Source organism: Microtus oregoni, unplaced genomic scaffold (assembly GCF_018167655.1).
Source record: "Microtus oregoni isolate MIOR12 unplaced genomic scaffold, Mior012 000053F_ref0000044, whole genome shotgun sequence".
NCBI classification, from domain to species: domain Eukaryota; kingdom Metazoa; phylum Chordata; class Mammalia; order Rodentia; family Cricetidae; genus Microtus; species Microtus oregoni.
The window spans coordinates 5,096,205-5,117,774 of NW_024543829.1; the positions used below are offsets into that span (position 1 = coordinate 5,096,205).

Consider the following 21,570-nt stretch of genomic DNA (forward strand, 5'->3'; position numbering starts at 1 on the left):
GCAATGTGACTTAATACGATCAACCCATAGCTCAACTGTTTTCCTCCTGTTAGGAGCTTACTGACCACTTTAAAATAAGTTCTTCTTTTGCTACTCAACCAATCTGCAAAGCACTAACTATTCCAAATCTAGTTACGGCACAACACTTTAGAATGCCCACAGGACAGCAGCCGTGCTACGTAGTCATGATGCTTGCTGGTAGTGGCAAACCTACTTTTCCTTTGATGGTTCTCATGCTAACAGCTTTTAAAAGCTATACGTCACATAATACCTTCATAACGCCACTTTAAAAAAATCATGAAATATTTAAAACATTTTTAAAAGCATTGAAAAGAACATCCCCTCACATATCTACTGTACAGCTAAAGGTACAGTTGGACACAAATCTTTTAAAAATGAATTGGTGGTGCATGCCTTTAATCCCAGCGCCCAAAAGCAGAGGCAGGCGGATCCCTCTGAGTTCAAGGCCAGCCTGGTCTACAAGAGCTAGTTCCAGGACAGGCTCTAAAACTACAGTGAAACCCTGTCTCAAAAAACAAAAATAAATAAATAAATAAAATAAAAATGAATGCACGCCTTAACCCTGTCTCGAAAAAAAAAAATGAATTGATAGGTAGGCTGCTCCATTAAATTGTAAACTCTTTGAGCACCGGGGCTGTATAATAAACTTTTGCCTTGTATAATACTTGAGATTTATTCCGGATCAAACAACAAGTGTAAATTTCACTCTATATGTTAAAGATCCACGAAGCCATTCAGTGGGCAAATTACCTAAAGAAGTGCCCTACACCATGCTAACTGCTGGAATACGCACTGTCCACGAACACAAATTCCACGCTTAAAAAAAACTCATTTATTCTCTTAAGAATGACTCCTACCAGCATTTCTGAGAGAGGTAACAGCCCTTACAGAGCTGATCCAAGATTTGAATGTTTTATTTGAAGATTTATTGAAGATCTCCACCCTTGGTGAACCTGACAGGAAAAGCCCATCACCTATGAACACATGCCGCCAAATTAACCAGTTACATTTCCCTTCAGAAAAATGCAGTATTGGCAGAGAATAAGTAGCAAGCTATGTTGTGTGTGCTCTGCGTAAGTTCACGACCCGGTTCTGACAAAAGTAACATATATGTGTGTGTGTGTGTGTGTGTGTGTGTGTGTGTGTGTTATATACACACACATACATACATATATGTATATATATGTATATATAGTGCATGTGGAAGAATCGTAATTGTTTATGGCTGTTCCACACACCTTTTTACACACTATAACCGTTCTAAATAATTAGCACGGGCCTCACTGAATCTATTTATTTCTTGGCTTTAGACAAGCTTTACTACATGGATTCCGCCTCCTCCACGCCTCCCAGAAGCCACAGGAAGTGTGACAGTCGCAGCCCCGGGTCCCTCCTGCTTCCTAAGCAGATGACAGGACTGACGGCGGGAGGGAGGCAGAGGGAGGATAGGTGCAGGGACCGGCAGAGGCGACAGGTACGCCGCCGGGGCCCGGGAAGGAACCCGCCTCGGTGTCCACTCGAGTTGGCCCGTTCAGGGACAGCTGCCCTGCGGAGGACACAGCGCAGGACGAATCTCTCCGGGACACCGGGCACTTCGGAACCACGTCCCAAGGATTCGGAGCTTCCAGAGCCCTCCCCGCCCGAAATTACCTTCCCAAGTCACGTCGTAACGCTCTGTGACCTTCGCCATCTTCCTAGAACCCGGTGGTGGCGGGAGAGAGGGCGGGGAAACGCAATCGTCACCAGCGGCCGGGCGGTGGCAAATGACGAAACCACGTTCCATTGGTGGACGGAGGAGAGGGGGCGGGATCCACTGTGCCTTTGCACAGCACTCAGGGCGAGAGGGGCGGAGCCAGAGGAACGAGAGTGACAGGGCCGGAGGGGCGGGGCCGGAGGGCAGGGCGGGGCCGGAGGGCAGGACCGGGAGGAGGTGCGCGAGGTGCAGAAAAGGATGCCGGGCTGCGGAGCTGGCTTGGCCTGAGGTAAATTTCTTTTTTCTTTTTTTTTTTTCTCCTGAGATATTAACAAATGCGACGCCTTTAGTAGTCGCTCTTCCCTTTCATTTTCCTTTACATAGATGTACTTGTTCTCTTTTTCAGAGACTTCTGAAACAACGTTCTAGTCAACTATTTGCCCCACTCCCAACTTTCCTCCATACATAATGGCATTGGCTTTCTATGGGGTTTTAATATTCAACCAAACAGAACAACAGCAGAGTTTTACGAACGATTTGAAGGATAATGTGGTAGTCTCCATTTGCATTTTCTACCCTCGGTGCCAAGTAATTCTATGTTTATAAGACCCAACTTCATGCCTTCATCCATAGTATTTATTTTCTTTATCCTTCCAGTCACAAGTCTAGATTAAAATTTCCATAAGAGCACCCAATGTGTATCTACTTATAAAGAATGAATAAAGAGAGGAATAAAGATCCCTGGGCGCCTAAACATTGCCTCTGTTCACACCGAAAGTTTGTTTTCATGACACGTTAGACCACTTCTCCTGTAGCAAAGGTGAAATGGCTGTGTTGCGAGCAAGAAATGTGAGGGTCCCCAGCCAAGCATTTAGTATTTCAAGCAATGAGGATATTACACTGTAGAAAGAAGATATATAAGGTTGGGGGGGGGGGGATAAAAATACATTGCAAATCTGCTGTAGTTAGAGGTTAGTAAGGAAAAGACCATAGAGTTGAGGCTGGGGTGGGGGTGGGGTTTTTTTTGGTGTTGTTCCCCCAGCCTTATTGAGATATGATTGACAAAACTACTTATTTACAGTGTACAGATTAATTATTTGGGATGATTACCACAAATTGATTAATTCATCCATCACCTCTAGTTGTTACCATGTTGGGAAGTAGAGAACAAGTAACAACTTTTACCAAAATATTAACTATATGATATGATACTATTGTTGACTAAAATCTCCACGCAAGTGTTCACACAGGTATTCCTCCTATAAACAAAAATGTACATCTGTGATCAACAGCTCCCTATTACCAGCCCTTGGGAATTTTTAAGATGATGGTTGACTCAATGCCACCTGCCACCAAAGAGCCATGAAAAGATAGAAAAGACTAGGAAACTTATAAACATGGATTAGATTCTGAAGGAGTTCCTCATCAGACTAAGAAGCCTTAAAACAAAAAAAATTCATTCAAAAAGATAGTAAACGTTTCAGTTAAATGCATACTAATGCTCTAAAAAGACACCATGTTATATAGAACACTGTCTCCTACCGTTTCTTCCTCTCCTTCTTGCTCTCCTGCCCAGGCTCCTACTCTCCTCCATCTCCCTGTCCCCTCTTTCTCTCCCTCTCTCCTCTTTCCCTTCTTTTCTCTTTTCTCATGCCTATTCCTGTTGTTGTTGCATCTCCCGAAACTCAAAGGCATACCTACTTTATAGTATTTGAACACATATAATTACTTCCGCTTTTAGTCTGCCATTAACCAAGTGTCCCACCGTCCCCACCCCTGATTTTTCCATTGACTCAATTATTACCACACTTATTTATGCCCCTCTCCTCTACTTCCATTTAACATCGAACTTGGAACTAGTCTCATGGGGATTGCTCACTGTCTCCTTTATCCACATTAACTTATCAGTACACACAGTATCATCAGCCCCTCTACTCCCTGAACTAACTGCTGTTTGATAACCATTTTTATAGTCATGTTCTACTCTATTATCACCAGGCAACACTCAACAGGTGCAGTCTAGAGATAAAGCCTGGTACATGGAGCACCAATCTAACAGCCAAAAATAGCACCACAGCTAAACATTAAATTCCTATTAATTTTGTAAATATGTCCACTGAAAGAAGAGAAGAAACTTGAATTAAAATAACAAGTCATAACCAACATTCTAACTGAAGATAGTCATATCCCGGGACATAAACCTAAGTAACATGAAAACTTAAGACAACTTGATGCCTCCAAAAATTACTAACCTCACTGAAATGACTCCCAGTTAAAATGTCTTCCATAAAAGTTCAGATGCAGAATGTAAAGGACTTTTATTATAGTAAAAACAGCTTGCAAAGGACTTAAATATTACTTAAGAGGACACAGATAGCAAAATGAAATGAGGGAGTCAATCCATATTGTCAGAATTCAATTTAATAAAGAGATAAAAATACTAGAAATAAAACCAAAATGATGATGAAAATGGAAAATAAAATAGGTAGGTCAAATAAAAAGTTCAGTGGAAAACCTCACTAATTGAATGGATGTTATTGAATATGTCATACATGAAGATATGAAGACAGAAGAGAAGCATTGGATGATCCAGTTAAGACAGATGAAAATTTTTGAATGTATGAACAGAATATAGCAAAAACTATGATTAAACCTACATACTCTAAATATACAAGAATAAATATTACATTCAAATGATATAAAAATATTTTAATGATGTCACAGAAGATATTGTCTCAAATATAGGGAAAGGAGTCTTTTCTGAATACAAGAGGCACACAAAATAAATAAGCAGGACCAGAAAAAAATCCACCCCACATTACATATTATATTTAAAATCCCTAAATATACAGAACAAAGTGTATATTGAGAAATGCAAAAGAGAAGACCCTAGTCACATACAAAGGCCACCAGTCAGAATAACTGCTGGCTTGCCACTTCAAACTCAAGAAGGGTTGATATCTCTTAGACTTCGATGGATATAATTGCAAACTCACTCTAATATACCAAGCAAATATCTGCCATAAGTTATGGTGAAATGAAAACTTTTTATGATAAAAGCAAGCTAAAGGAATTATTGGCCACTAAAGTTGCCCAGCATAGGATATTGGAAGGAATACTTCGGTCTGAAAAAAAAAAGATAAGCACGATAAAGAGATTACAGGAGGAAAAATTACTACTGCAACATTTATTAAACAGAAGATTAAAAAATTCTCAAACACAAAAAGATTAACAAAATAACGAAACAAAACACACCTTTCAATAGAAACTCTAAAATTCAGTGTTTCAATTCACACATTAAAAAAATACAGACTAGCAGAGTAAAACAATTTATCACTAAATATAACACTATACTAGGCTAAAAGGATGCAAAACATGAACAGAAAAACAAATAGAACCAGAACAAACGGATGTTCCTATTCTAATGTCTGCAAAATAGATTTCAAACCAATCCCTGTCATGAGATAATGCAGCTGTGTTAGTGTTCTGTTCCTGTGAAGGACACCATGACCATGACAACTCTTATGACCATGGTGTATTTACTGTTCCAGTGGTTTAGTTCATTACCATCATGATAGAGATCATCATGGCACATAATCAGGCGTGGCACCGGAAGTAGCTGAGAGTTCTACATCCAGGTTCACAGGCAGAAGGAAGAGAGAGCCCCTAGGCATGGCTTGGACTGTTGAAACCTCAAAGCCAAGCTGCAGTGACACAATTCCTCCAACAGTCCACAACTACCCAACAAGACCAGATCCTCCTGGTCCTTCTCAAGTAGTACCACTCCAAGAGGACTAAGAATTCAAATATATGAGCCAATGGGGCTCATTTTTATTTGAACCACCTTCGCTGCCATTGGCTCTCCCATGTAGACAGTGCCTCTCCAGAACTTTTTCCGGTCTTAGTACCAAGACGACTCCTAAAAGTGCTATTACATTCTGTTGCCTCTTAAATTCATGAACTTTCCAATACCCAGTGGCATTCATTGATGTATTCACTTAGAATAGTAGCTAATACATACTCACTGGTGTATATCCCAACCAGAACTACTTAATATCTCCTCCCTCACCCACCGTGGTATTCCTCATCATTGTTGATTGATCACTTGCTTGCAGAAGCTAACTGATAGTTGGCCAGAGGAAATATGCTTAATTCCTTTCTTTGATGTTTCTCCCATATTTATTTTGTCAGCCAAATCCAAATATTCCCTCAGGTTGACTTTTTAAATGCTTTGGCCTTCATTTAAGCCATCACTGTCTTTTGCCTGAGTAACAGACATCCAACCAACTTAGTTTCATTCTGGCTGTGTAAACTCGGCGTGATATACAACACCAGATCCCAGATGTTCTTTTCTTGAAGTCCTTAACAAATACTCTTTTGTGGCGATAAAACTATGCTTCAACGGTTTTATGTGGTCATATGGGACTTTGCCTATTGTTACGTGCATTCGTTTCTCTTCCTGTTTTATCTCTTTTCACTAGACACCAGCCATTCTTACCCGATTAATTACATAAAGATGCCTTGGACCTGTCATTTGCAAGTCTCTTCCTAAAACTGTCCAGAGCTTCTGGAAACTATCTTTTGTGATTCAGATCTCATTTTTAAGTGCATGTACCTATAACGAGGCCTTTCTTGACCACCCCACAAAAAAATAGTTTCTAGTTAATGACTATCATAAAAAAACTTCAGTATTTAATTTTTTCTCATCTATTACACACTTTCTTATTTTCTACTGCAATGGGTTGATAGCTCATACTTAAAATATTCTAATGAACATTGTATTTTCTTATTGCAGACACTAAATAAAACAATATGCCCAAATTCTTACTACTAAGAGTACCAAAGTTGGGTTATTTATGTTGAGGTTATAGTCATGCTTTGCTAGATGACATATTCAAGTTGAAATACCTGCGATATATACAGTGTGTGTGTCTGTGTGAGTGTTTGTGTATGTATGCCTGTGTGTGTATGTGTGTGTGTGTGTGTGTGAGAGAGAGAGAGAGAGAGAGAGAGAGAGAGAGAGAGAGAGGAAAGTAGAAAGACTATGGCAAGGATGGAAAGGTTCAAAAGGGAGAACAACAGAGGATAGTAGGTTTTCTTTAATATTTAGAATAGAGATTTATATCTATATATAGATATACATGTCATCTTATATATATCATGGAAACATAAAAGTACACTATGCCTAGAAAGGAATCAGTAGTAGAGACAAGGAATAGTAGTTGGGAAATGAATATGAACAAATGCTATGTGTGCATGAAAATATAACACAATCTCTTACTATGTATAACATAATAATTAGTTAATAATGAGCAATACATATTCAAAGGAAATTTTTTTACAAATAATATTCCTTTAAGTAAGGAATAGATTGTTATAGTCTATAGTATTTAGCATATCTATTAAATCTGATTTACTTAGGCACAATCAGAAAAAAAATCACAGCAATAACAATAATTTCTATATCCCAAAATATTCTATTAATGTGCTAAACTACAAAGAGAAAATTTGTTGCTCTACAGATAAGATTGTAATCCTTAAGGTACAGGCATGGCCTTCCTTCAATATTCTCAAAAATTTGGATCCTACTATCTCACTATTTGAAAATGAGTTTTTGTTTAGTTATGTTAGCATACTGACTTTACCTGACTATACACTGGCCCATATGGTGATAAATATGAATAAAATATCTGAGCATCTAAATACTGAATTATAATACTACCCACAGTATGAGTCAATGTGTCATCATGATGTGAGATACTAGCTTACTTGGTTGTATCAACATCATGAAAAATGACCAATGATTGCAGTCTGCATTATTCCTTTTAGAGAAAGCTGTATTGATTTTGCTTTTTATCTCTAGATTATTTCAAGTATTCAGATGAAAATGAATCAGAATGAAGTAGGATCAGACAAGAATAACATTGAATGTGTTCACATTCTTTGAAATGGGCTAACCTTTCATATTAGTTATCAAACTGGATCCAAAGAGTTTTAGAATACACTATTTAATCAATTTGCTATCTCCAAACATTATGTAAGACTAAAACAACTTTTTAAAACTTAATAGTCTTTATGGCATCCATTCAACATTCATTATTTAATATCATTATTTAATAGTACAAAGCACAATTCTGTGTTAATTGATTTTGTGGTACTCAGACTCCTCCTCAAATTTTGTATTTAGAATCTATTGATTGATGTGTTCTTCTTAGTCACAGTGAATTAAAGTCCCTCATGTAGTGCAGTACAATATATTTGCCAGAACAATTATCTATCAGAGTAAACTGGTCTCACTAAAATGTCATATACAGATTGACCATGATTTTATAGTCATGATATAAGTTTTAATTAGTAGGTCATAACACAATCTATGTTTATTTAAAATCACAATCCATTTTGCACTTAAGAGAACAATTACTACTTGATCTTCATTTCATATCAATAGATTTGACACATAATGTTTGGAAGGAACTTCCCTTAGAGCTTAAATTTCCAAAAGTCAAATGGGCATGGAATTGTTAGAAGAATATATGGTACGTTGTTTTTATTACATTTTTAAAGGATTATGTATAATTTAATATTACCATTTAAACAGAAAAGCCCAACTCCCTTTTCTGGCCAAACTGTAACATTTTGGACAATTTTAACTTTTTCATGTTTTCTCCCATTTACACTGTGTGTAGATTTAAATGCACACGCCATAGATGTCATATCATTACTTCAGAAATAAAGGAGAGTCTCTAGGAATGGTTTCCAGTGAGGTCATGTCAGTCTTTTTCCTGTAAAGTTCATACTAGTGATCAGCCCTCTGTGCCACAGTTGTAAGGGTGAGGAGGAAAGAATGTCCAGAAAGAATACACCCAGAAACCTCCCCCACATGGCTCATAAATTGAAGCTGCTTCTCCTCTGAGATTTATAACCATACTTGAGTCTTCTTTTTCTAACAATTTTTGTTTAATTTTCCCATAGTGCATATTCTATTCAGAGACATTCATACATCTGTGTAAATCTAACAGTCCTTGTGTAAAAATATATATTCATAAATATCCATGTTGAATACTAAATATCCAAGAGTCCCTCGGTATTAGTCCTATGATCTGGTGGTCCCTGGAGAAACTCTAGACTCTACTCTGCAGAATAAAACCACAACTTCATAACTTGATAAATGTTCATAAAAGTACTATTTCAGTAAACATTAAAAATTTGTCTCTACATATGCTAATAATTATGTGTTATTCTGTTACAGATGGAATTTTCCTTTTACAGCAGCCCCTCTTTTTAATGGCATGATAGTAGCATGCATTATACCTACAAGTGACCAAATCATTCTCTAAGAGCTATAATTGTGAGCTGTCCACCATGGCCACTAATCACAAACCGCTTACTTTATTGGCTATCCTTTTCTTTCACTAATCATACTTTTGCCTAAGATTAGCTTAAAAGCCAAATAGCCACACTGAGCATAAAGTCTCGTCGTTGAGTTCATAAATCATATGCTATTTTACACATAATAGAGCAGTACTTAGTCAACCCCATAGATTCATTTAGGTAAAAGGCCAATGTCTTGGCAGAGTGTTTCCAGAAAGTGTGTGCACCTTCTAAGTTCAACTCATTAACACCATGATACTTCACCACCTACTTCCCTGAGGAAACATGTTCTCTACTTTTAGACACTTTCCTGCAACATAATTTTTACTTAATAATCTTTATCATAAAAATATAAGGAACAACATAAATGTGTTTTAAATGCTACAACTTAATTCATCTTGTTACCATTTCACTATAAATTAGTTTGCTGCTATGATATTGTAGTTTCCTTTTGTTCTTTGTATTTCTGGAATATGTTAATATTTTGAGTCTTTTTTGAGTTCCTATTTTCTATTTTCATTGATTTTTACTGAGCTTTACATTTTTCTCTGCTCCCTTCTCTGCCTCAACCCTCTCCCAAGGTTCCCTATGCTCCTAGTTTACTCAAGAGATCTTGTCTTTTTCTACTACCCAAGTAGATTAGATCTATGTATGTCACTCTTAGGGTCCTCATTGTTGTCTATGTTCTCTGGGATTCTGATTTGTGGACTAGAACAATTGTCCATCGAAGAAGAGGAGATAATATGAGAAGTACTTCAGTTTACATAAATTTTTAGTAATGGCAATATTTTGAGATTTGCTCATCCAGAGGACATGGGATTGAATCCCAGAACTCACATGGTGGTTCACAACTGTCTATAACTCCAGCTCCTGGGGATCTGACACTGTCTTCTAGACTCTCTAGGCGTCAGCATACAATCTAATCATGAAAAGGCATCAAACAAACTCAAATAGGGAATCATCCTTGAAAAACTAGTAGCAAGTAGTATCATGGGTGTCACTTGAGTTGTATTTGTTCCTCAAATATTTTAGGTGGAGTTGGTCTTAAACATGTCAACAGATTCTAATGCTGTATATTTGGTGAACTCAAGATTGTAGACTTCTATTTATTAACTAGTTTATATTAACTCATTACCAACTCTGCATATCATTCCAAATGTGTACAGCACCTTTAAATTTTGAGTAGTAGCAATGGCTTGTCAATATACTAGTCTTCTACAGAGCTTGTAGCTATAGAAATTTAGTGAATAGAGCAATGTGTTTGCTGAGCCCTAGTTTCTTGAAATGTCAAACCGTCATGGTGACACTTGTTAATTATGACAAGAATTATGAGTAGCAAGCATTCCTCATTCTGTCTGGCAATATTTTGTTTCTGTTTTATATTTTTAGATGCTTTTTGAGGCAAGATGTTAAGTATGTAGTGCAGGCTAGCATCAAAGTCTCAGTTCTCCCTCCCTGACTTCTCAGATGCTGAGGTCACAATTATGCACAGTTACACTGAGCTCAATGACAATATTTTAAATATTAGATACTAGTTGTTGAGGATTTCTGTAACACCAACTTCCTCGGTTGCTTCATTCGCCAACTCTACAGTATAGATAAAGGACAAGGTAGAAGAGGCTAAATACATTTCCTCTCCCCAGACATACTTATTCTGTTGTCTTGAAAGTATTACTTACTTAAGTTTTTCACCAAACTTTAAATTCTTCTTGTCATTGGCATGTTGTGTTCAACACTTAAGCTCAGAGGCTCAGTGAGTATTTGTGGAAAACCAGAAGCTCCATCCAAATATTGTTTACCAATTTGAGAACATTTTTGGATTAGTGGGGTTATAAGGAATAGGGTGTAGAGGGAAAAGAATGAAAAGATTTGTCATCTTTTTGGTTATTTTTTGGTAATAACCACTATTTACCTCACTTCACTGTCTCTGAAAATTGCTATTTTTAACACCATAGGATTATAAGGATTCACTAGACAACTCCTGAAAACGGACTAAATCCAACTCTCCCAGAAAACAGTGCCAGCTTCCATCTGGAATCGCGTCACAGCACGCTCTTGGCAATGCTGACAAAATCTCTACATGACATTTGGTAGGTAAACTGGGGCGATATGAAATGGTAAGTCACCTTTTTCCAAGGTGGAAATAACTAGAATGGCCTTTTCTGCATAACACTTCCAGATAAATGGACTTGGTTCTTATTCTTACTTTCTGTATCTTTAAAGAAAGAAGTCACCTAGATGCCCTTCAATGGAAGAATGGATGAAGAAAGTAGGGAATATATACATATTAGAGTACTACTCAGCAGTAAAAAACAAGGGCTTCTTGAATTTTGCATGCAAATGGATGGAAATAGAAAACACTATCCTTAGTGAGGTAAGCCAGACCCAAAAAGAGGAACATGGGATGTACTCACTCATATTTGGTTTCTAGACATAAACCAAGGACATTGAGCCTATAATTAGTGATCCTAGAGAAGCTAAATAAGGAGAACCCAAAGAAAAACATATAGGCATCCTCCTGAATATTAACCTTTAGCAGGCGATGAAAGGAGACAGAGATAGAGACCCACATTGGAGCACCGGACATAAATCTCAAGGTCCAAATCTGGAGCAGAAGGAGAGAGAGCACGAGCAAGGAACTCAGGACCACAAGGGGTGCACCCACACACTGAGACAATGGGGATGTTCTACTGGGAACTCACCAAGGCCAGCTGGCCTGGGTCTGGAAAAGCCTGGGATAAAACCGGACTCGCTGAACATAGCGGACAATGAGGACTACTGAGAACTCAATAACAATGGCAATGGGTTTCTGATCCTACTGCACGCACTGGCTTTGTGGGAGCCTAGGCAGTTTGGATGCTCACCTTACTAGACCTGGATGGAGGTGGGGGTTCCTTGGACTTCCCACAGGACAGGGAACCCTGATTGCTTTTCGGGCTGAGTAGGAGGGGGACTTAGTTGGGGGAGAGGAGGGAAATGGGAGGCGGTGGCAGGGAAGAGACAGAAATCTTTAATAAATAAATAAATTAAAAAAAAAAAAGAAAGAAGTCACTGTGTGTGTTGGCACATGGTTCCCAGCTGGGGCTTATTTAAGATTTTTTTTCTCTTTTCTCAGTAAATCTCTGAAGGAGCGAGCATATTAGAAAGCACGAGCTACTGTAGCTGTGTTTATTTTAGAGACATGTTTGGAGAAGGATTGCTCTAGGCTGATCTAAGAAGAAAAATAAAATTAGGCTTCAAGTATCTCATGAGACAAACTTGTAGCAGATTTGATTTGAACATAACTCTTGTCTCATAAATTCGACAAAATTCAGCTTCTTAAATTTTACCCTGGAGCAGAAAAAAATGCCTTACACATTTTTGATAAACGTAAAAATGGCTTCAGTAACAAATGGTGAACATGTAAAAAGCATTTTTATTGGAATACGAGCAGAAGATACTGTTATCGCTACAAGTAGGGGTGTTGTTAGCAAATGCCAAAAGACAATAAAATTCAGCAATAGTGTTTCTACTTTAAATTTTGCTTATTTTAAGAAGCTGGGATAAATTACGGCAGCCCATGGGAAAGCAGAACCATTAAAATTAGAAGATGGAAAAGCTTAAATCAATGATATGAGCTAAGCTAGACACTTGATGATACAGGAAACTCCCATGAGAATCCTGCCTGCATGTGGTGCCTGTTGTAATAATTCAAATTTCTGTCTGCTTCTATCACTACAATTCTATACTTTCTCTTATTTATACTCTAATGTTTTAATCTCATTAATATTCTTATGTGAAAAAGGTGCCTTACTATTCTCTATTTAGTCAAATTTTCCAATATTAGTGTTAAAAAGAAATGTAATTTTCTGTTATAAAACAATTTTGTAGGTAAATTTCCCAACTAAACTCCTACATCCAAAAAAGATAGTAAAGCAAGGAATATGTTTGTATAGGAATAAAAATTGGAAATACTGTAAATTATCAATCCTTCAATACTATAATCTCTCAAAGTTACTTACACTTTTATTACATTGTGGGGTTGGTTTTACTTTATCAGAATTCTCTAAAAATATATTGGACTCTATTGCAATGAATAACATATACAATCAAACTTTTGAAAAATATTTCGATATATTGTTTGTAGTAATTAAGAAATTCCATAATTTATCTTTAGGGGATAATTTAATAGTCTGAAATTGTATTTATCAATAGAGCCCAACTCAATATGAATAAAAGGCGTGAGAAATCAGTTTGGTACTGTATAGCTTTACATTGTGAATTAGTCTCACAAGTTTTAGTTTGGTTCATTAATAGACTAATAATTTGCCCTAAGTTTCTACATTCTATAAAATAATGGAAAATGAAAGGATGAGGCTATCATTTTTGAGAAGTGTTAATGATAATAGTTAAATATTTGTTAACTATCAAGAACTAAATTTGGTTTATCACATATGAAAATAGTTATAATTGGCAGCATATTATCAGTGAATAAATACTGAAATGTCAACACAGACAAGACTATCAACAATAAGATGCATGCTAAGCACATTTAAATGAAAAACAGCAGTTCAACTAGAGTGCAACGGTCTGATTTTAAGAGTAGTTCTCTGCCTTTTCAGATCATAGTCATTTAAAATTAAGCTATATAAAACTAACTTAAGTAGAAAATTTATTCAAACTAGAAAAAGACCTTTTTTTTACAATTGAGAGAAAAGGGTGTATTCATTTAAACAAAATAAAAATATTTGCTGAAAAACTTGAATGCTCAGCTTCTGAAGGATATCCTTTATTTACCAGTGGACAAATATATAAAGAGAGTTCTTTCTGAAGAAATGTCATTAAAAAAAATAGACACCCTAGTGGAATTATATTCATGCAAGTAAAAACTGAGCAAGCACATAATAGAAATATGGGTACACAATATTTTTTTTTTCTTCGAGACAGGGTTTCTCTGTGGTTTTGGAGCCTGTCCTGGAACTAGCTCTTGTAGACCAGGCTGGTCTTGAACTCACAGAGATCCGCCTGCCTCTGCCTCCCGAGTGCTGGGATTAAAGGCGTGCGCCACCACCGCTCGGCTGGGTACACAATATTTAACCACAGTTACTGCCTGTTGGAAACTCTTCCGCTGGTTTGGGTTCTCAGTTGCAGCTGCTGTGCCCCAACACTGCTGTTCTAGATTCAAGATCCAAGCTGTTCAAAATTCTGAATCTTGAAACCTTGGCTCAACTTCTGGCATTCTTGGTATTTAAAAACATAAGCTCCTATAACTCTGACTGTCTTATTGGATGGAAGGCAATCTTCCTCACATTGGAAGATTCTCGAGAAAATTAAATGGGGAAATGTCTGAAAGTGTAGCGCAGTAGTTAAAGTGGTTAACTTCCCTGGTTAAACTGGTCACTGTAATGAAGTCATCATTCCTTGGACTCTTCCTATTTTTTTTCCATTATCATTCTGTTCTGGTACAAACTCTGTAATGTTTTCTTAGTGACAGTTAAATACATGGCTGGTGTAGATTAAAAAATAGTATCTCAGAAGGATCCTTTTCAGCTATACTTTACCAATCTATATACTTTAATTTGTCAAATATATAGACAGTTTTCTTTAATATTCATCCAGAGACCAAAGAAGCCCCAACATTTCCATAAATTTATAAAACATTGAGGAAACCCATGAAAAATTCAAGTGCGGTGGGGTTATAGTCACACCTGTCTTTTCCATCTCTTCCTAGACGTAACCAAAAATATTACCTCTTTAACCTATAAAAATACCAGTGATAAATCTTACTAATATACAATGTTTTTTCTTTTGTCTTTATGTTTAGAATTTCCTCTTAATGTTCTTAATGATAAAAACCACGATACAAGTGTCGAATAATGCAACTTTAATTCTTTTAATTATTTACAACTTCAAAAGGAAGTAAAGGCAATTATCAATGAATGGGCATAGGCAGTTTCTCCAGGGCAGCAGACATGCTAGTCCAGGTATTTTGCATTTTAGGATCAGCTCTTCCATCTCCCTAGTCTTGTTCCTTGTTGCTTATAAGTGGGAATGTAAGAAACGGCCTCACACACGTGGAAATACAAATGTAATTTTAATCCTTTAATAATAAGCAAAACAGTAATGGTAGGAATGTGAACTTCTGGAAGATGAACTTGGACCCTGGGTCTTTTATCATACCAGTGGCAACCAAGATGAAATCCACAAGGGACAACCCACTTCATCAGGGACTCATTGTGTCCTGAAATATTGGTCGGTTTTGGTAATGTCTGTAGAAGGAAACACAGGACTGGGCGGTTTCCTGTGACACCCTTGATTTAAAATCCCAGTGCGCACACATGAAGAAAGTAATTCAAGAGTGAGAAGAGAGATGTGCATTTTGTGGTATATGTTTTATGCTTTGTCACCTCATTTAGAATTCCCGTCAATCATTTCATATTTATTTATTCTTCACTTTGTTAAGGAATTCAGCTAGAGATGGAAAGAAACCACTTTTGTCAAATCACTGTGTCAAAGGAGCTTAAACAGCAAACTTATTACTCAATGTTTCTCTTTCCTGTGAACTCTTTTCTTCTCACAGTCGCTACTATAAAAGTATTAGATCAGATCACGCATCCTTGTTAACCCTGTCAACACAAATACACATGCACACAAACACACACACACAATCACATACACACACCTATGCACACACAGGCACACACATTCACATACAAGGGCATACAAACATACATACATACATATACATACACAGGCACGTGCATACAAGGGTACATACATATACACATAGGCACACACTCACTTTGACACATATACATATGTACATATGCACACATATATGCCCACACATATTTGATTAGATCAGTTCTAGACACTTCTCTCAAAAATAGGCCACTCGTATCCTCTTTTCCAACCACTAACTTAAGACTCAGAAATTCTACAACTCGAGGGTGTCCTGGAAGATCATATAAATGTTGTCTTGGAATGGCTGTGTTGGACTTCTGTGGTGACACACAAAACAATCTGCTCTTCAGAGAAACAGTAATGACTCAGGTACAGAGGTGAAGAGGGTTTCTACAGAGAAACTGAAGAGGGGAAGTAGTAATCCTGAATCTTGATGGTACTCCATGTTATTGTTCCAGCCTCATGCAACCTTTGCTTAAAATTTTCTTCTGTGATTGACCAGGTTGAGTCTTTTTCTGTTTCTTACAACCAATGGCTAAGGTACCATTTGAGATAATTCTTATGCCATTAGAAAATGGTTTTATTTTATTTTTGAGATTATAATATAATGATATCATTTTTCCTTCCTTTCCCTCCCTCCCAAACCTTTCATCTGCCCCTCCTTACTCTCTTTCAAGTTCATGACCTTTTTTTATTCATTGTTGTTACATGCATATATGTATACTACATGCATTTATGTTGTTACACACATATATATTTTTAAATGTAACCTACTTTATCTGTATAATGTTACTTGCATGTATGTTTTCATGGATGAATATTTGATATTGGATGACCACTTATGTATTCTTTCCTGGGCAAGAATATTTTTCCCTTTCTTAGTATCCCTTAGCTGCCTGTAGTTCTTGTGCACGGTTGAGATTTTGTGGTCTTCCCCCATCAACTTTGGTGTGTCTGTATTTGGTTCCCTTGTTCAGCTCATGTTTAGGCATTCTTGTTGGTGAAACTGTATGGGTGTAGCTTCTGACATTACTGGGAGACAACTGAGTTATTTTTTATTATTTTTATTTTTATTAATTTGCTTGTTTATCTTTGTTTAAGAGCATGTGGGATGTCACTGGCTTACCACAGCACACACACGGATGTCAGGGAACAACTTTATGGGGTTGACTCCCTCCTTCCACCTTGTGCAGCCAGAGTCTCTCTTCTTTCTCCCATTGCTCAAGTTTCAAGCCAATTTTCTTGTCTTTACCTCCATAGCAGTGCTTGGATTACAAAAGCATTTCACTGCATCCAGTCTTTTACATGATTTCTAGGAATTGAATGAGGTCCTCGGGTATGTACAGCAAGAGTTTTTATAGGCTAAGTTATCTCGCAGCTCCTTAGTCTCATTTTGAAAGCAAATTTTGCAGATATAGTTACTACCACTAACATAGTAATATACAGTATATGTCTATTTTTAAATAATACTGCTATTTGCCATATAAATTTTAAAATGCCAAATGAAGAATAAACTTGAATAAACGTTCAAAACATTAACATGATGTGATAACAAAATTATTATCACCACACTAAAAATAAACTGTTATAAACTGAGTCCTAGTTCACATTTTAGAAGTCTCACATAATACTTCACATTTATGCAATACCAATTGTTCACATAGTGATCACATGACTAGTGTCTTAGTTACTTGTCATTGCTGTATTAAGATACCATGACCAAAGCAGCTTATAAAAGAAAGAGTTTATATGAGGTTTACAGTCTTTGAGAGCTAAAAACCATCATGGCAGGGAGTATAGAAGGCAGGCAGGAAGGTGTGGCACTGGAACAGCAGCCTCTGCCAACAAGGCCACATGTCCTAATCCTTCTCAAACAGTTCTACGGACTGTGGATGGAAAATACAAGCCTATGAGCCCATGGGGGCATTCTCGTTCAAGCCGCCACATTACACTCCCTTTTCTCCTCAAGTCCTGAAGGGCTGTGGTTCGAGTCGTCCAGCAGTGGCTGTGTCCTTGTGGAAAGCCCATGAATTTGTAACACTGAACATCTCCCAGGTCTGGTGCTGGCATCCCGGGGAAACTGTAGGGAGCTGCTCGTATTCAGTTTGTGTTGGAATTCAATGAATAAAATTCTAACACCTGTGAAGGAATGCCTTGGAGAAAGGATGGAGGAACTTGCTGGCAAGAGGGCATATAAGCAGGCAAAAGTTTCCATGTTCCATGTCATTTTATATGGCTGAAAAGAGAAGGGGTGGCCCGGATGTAGGGTGGGTCATCTGACCTCAAATAATACAGTCAAGCAGCCTAACTGCTTGGGTTTGTGAATTCCAGGTATATTCAAGTTAATAACCAAAATTAGCTATCACGTCTAGCTTGGTCCCTGTCTCTCACCACATGCAATAAATGGATAAAAATGGATCAAAGACATCTCATCAAGTGAAAGGATAGCCTAGAAAATGGGATAAGACTGTTTCCAGCTCTGCCTTTGACAGAGGAACAATATGTAGACTATATTAATAACTTTAAAAGTAAAGTCAAAATATCTAAAGAATCCAATAAGTTACTGGACCAATGAAAGGAACAAACAGCTTTCAGAAAATGAGGTTCAGATATCTAGCAAGAGCATGAAAGATGTTCACTTAGCCATCAGGGAAATGCAAATCAGAAGTGCATTGGGAATTCCTCCCAAACCATCAAAAGACAGACAATAAAAATGTTGGTAATAATAATAATAAATAATAAAAGAGAATAGTTATACACAGATGGTAGGAGTGTAAATTAGTCTAGTCATTATATAAATCAGTATGGAGGTTCCCAAGCAACTAATAATAGAACTACCTTCTGGAAGAATACCTCCTGTGGTAATCTAAGTTGACATGTTACAGAAAGAAATGCACATCCTTGTTTATTGCAGAACTATTCATAATAGTTAAGTAACTGAGTCAACCTTGGTGCCCATGAACAAATGGATAACTAAAGAAAATGTGATGAATATACATACATTCTAAAGAGAAATAAAGTTAATTTTCTGGAAAATGGATGGATCTATAGATCTTATTAAATGGAATAAGCCACATTCATCCATTTTTCTCACATTTGATCATATTTATAATTGATATGATATGAATTAAAGAATCCTACATGAAAACAGAACTATTTGGGAAAAGAAAGAAACTAGTGAGAAAGGTAGAGAGAAGGGGGAGTAGGGAGTGAACACAATCAAATCATATATTACCCTTGAGTGGAAGTATGTTTATGAAACCTGTCACTGTGTGTGTGAATATATTATGACAAAGTAGAATGGAGTTTGAATTTCTATTTTATGAGATTAGGAGAAAATTTCTAGTTAAAAATGCTTCTCTTTCTTCCTCCTCCAAAAGTTCCCATAAACCAAACAAATGAATGGAATAAAAAAACAAAGTATAATAAAAGTGAAATGAAATAAAGATGCTGAAAACCTGTAATGAAATCCTTTGAAAGAGAGAAAGAAGACAAGCTTGGTGCTTAACAATAGAAACTGTGACCAGGGTGCTTAGGTGGGAGGACCTGCTTTCTTATACATTTCTTATTTTGTTTCATTTATTGTAAGAGACCTGGAAAGGCTTTAGTTTTGTGGGGAGCAAGTGTGCGGGGGTGTTGCTGCAATGCGCAGGAGGAAAAATAAAGAGTACCTAAAAATGGGTGTGTTCTCAGGGCTTTTTTTTTTTACCAAATTCCCAAGCTAAGCAGTTCCTTTCCTATAATTTCCAGAATTTTTCACTGTCCTGCTTTACTTGGGATTTTCTTCCTTCTGAATGGGAAGTATAAAAACACATGCAAAAGGAAACCCTTAAACTGGGCAGTGGTGGTGCATGCTTTAATCCCAGCACTCGGGAACTAGAGGCCAGCCTGTTGTAATATGAGAGGCGGGGCTGTGTTCCCGGCACCCTGGCTGCCTACATGGCTAGCTTATGCCCCAAAATAATTACACGAAAACTGTATTCTTTTAAACACTGCTTGGCCCATTTCTATCTAGCCTCTTCTAGGCTAATTCTCACATATTAATTTAGCCCATTTCTTTTTTGCTTGTTTGTTTGTTTGTTTTTCAAGACAGGGTTTCTCTGTGATTTTGGAGCCTGTTCTGGAACTAGCTCTTGTAGACCAGGCTGGTCTCAAACTCACAGAGATCCGCCTGCCTCTGCCCATTTCTAATCGTCTGTGTAGCACAGCTAGGTGCGCTTACCGGGAAGATCGGAGCTTCATCGCGTGTGTCTCAGAGAACAGAGCTATTGCATCTGGAGAGGGGAGCATGGCGTCTCTGAGCTCACTTCCTCTTCCTCCCAGCATTCTGTTCTGTTTATTCCTCCCACCTATGTTTTAACCTATCAGGGCCAAGCAGTTTCTTTATTGCTTAACCAATGAAATCAACAGATTGATATATGACACTCCCACATCACCAGCCTGGTCTACAAGAGCTAGTTCTAGGACAGGCTCCAAAGCTACAAAGAAACCCTATCTCAAAAAAAAAAATGGAAACCTCTTTATGTGGGATGGGAAACAGATTTACCCTATGTACAGGACATGAAAGTGGGATGAGTGAAATTAGCTAGGGGAACAAATAGGCCGGAGGGAAATGGGCACCGGAGGAAGATGGATGTGGGGGAGGAACTGCACTCAAAACCAATTGTACCTGTATGAGAAGGTCCTTATGTTACACAGTACCATGGACAACGACTATGAACCATGAATTTTAACTTCAGGGGCCACCAAAACCAAACATACAGCTACTACTGAAAACACTTAAGCAGAGCTCTCTTGAGATCCTAAGCCCTCTCTTGGCTCTGTCCTGTCTGTTCCGAAGAGTCTCACTCTCCCATAACAGCCATACTTAAATCTTTACCCACATTTCTTTATTTTTAAATTTTATTAATTTGACATGTGTGGGCACTTGAGCATGTGCAGAAGTCATGGCAGATAACTTCTCTCCTTTCCCTGTGTGGGTCCTAGGAATTGAAGTCAGGTCGTCAGGATCGGCAGCAGGCCCATTGACTCACTGACTGTTAATCTTTTCTTTAAAATTTTTTTTTAAAGTGACATTGGCTTTAAAAAAAACAATAACACAATTGTTGCTTCCATATGAACTTTGTAAATCTCCCCCTATTTTCCAAATATATTATTAACAAAGCTACAAACCGTTGCTCTCTTTTTAACATAGTAATTCATTTTCAGTCCCCATGTTACTTCAGCTATAAACACTTAAACCGTGAATTCTGAGGCATCCTATATCCTAGTTTTCTTCCTGTACTGCAGTCCACTTCTCACAGCTCTTTATCCTCTCTTCCCATATCTCTTCGGCCTGTAAATGTTAAAAGACACTAAACCTGAGTCAGGGCTGTGAAACTCTACCAGGGATGATTAACAGATGCAGCCTCGAAAACAATGCTTCTGTGGTTAGCCACACAAGATCCATAAAATATTAGGTCCAAGGAAGGACTCCAGTGGCAGCACAGATGATGCTCAGGAGGTCACATCCCTTTGTTAACACTTGCTGGGGATGGGGGAGCATCTTCTTCAGTGGTGTAGCAGCTGTAAATTGTCTACGCTTTTGTAGATAACTCCTTGACTCTGCTAATGTAAGTTAACCTAGGGAAACTCATTGGTTTAGCAAGCTTAACTTGATTAGAAAAATGTGTCTTTGGGCTGTTGTTGGTACTGTATCTGAGATGGATAGGCTTTGGTTCTCTTCTCCCCTGGAAAGGTTAAAGCAAGCAACGTCGTGACATCAGTGTACTCACTCCTAATTCACGCATGCAGTTCCAGCACTGTGCTGGAATGACACCCTC

General features: G+C 37.6%; 1 protein-coding gene and 1 long non-coding RNA gene across 4 annotated transcripts in view; one reads left to right on the plus strand and one right to left on the minus strand.

Annotated features, from left to right (window-relative positions):
- Emc2 (ER membrane protein complex subunit 2) overlaps positions 1-1,750 on the minus strand; it is a 33,217-nt gene extending 31,467 nt beyond the window's left edge. The window contains exon 1 of the mRNA XM_041637605.1: positions 1,672-1,750. Coding sequence (XP_041493539.1) covers positions 1,672-1,711 — 40 coding nt within the window. The 5' untranslated portion in view covers positions 1,712-1,750. The remainder of the gene's footprint in view (positions 1-1,671) is intronic.
- Positions 1,751-1,923: 173 nt separating this feature from the next.
- The window catches only part of LOC121437590, a 93,846-nt gene continuing 74,199 nt past the window's right edge, over positions 1,924-21,570 (plus strand). For 2 of the 3 annotated variants that reach the window (XR_005972981.1, XR_005972982.1), the window contains exons 1-2: positions 1,924-2,003; positions 11,041-11,175. This is a non-coding gene — a long non-coding RNA (uncharacterized LOC121437590). Of the gene's footprint in view, positions 2,004-11,040; positions 11,176-11,308; positions 11,361-21,570 lie in introns of those variants that run through there. The other variant, XR_005972983.1, reaches the window with a different exon arrangement.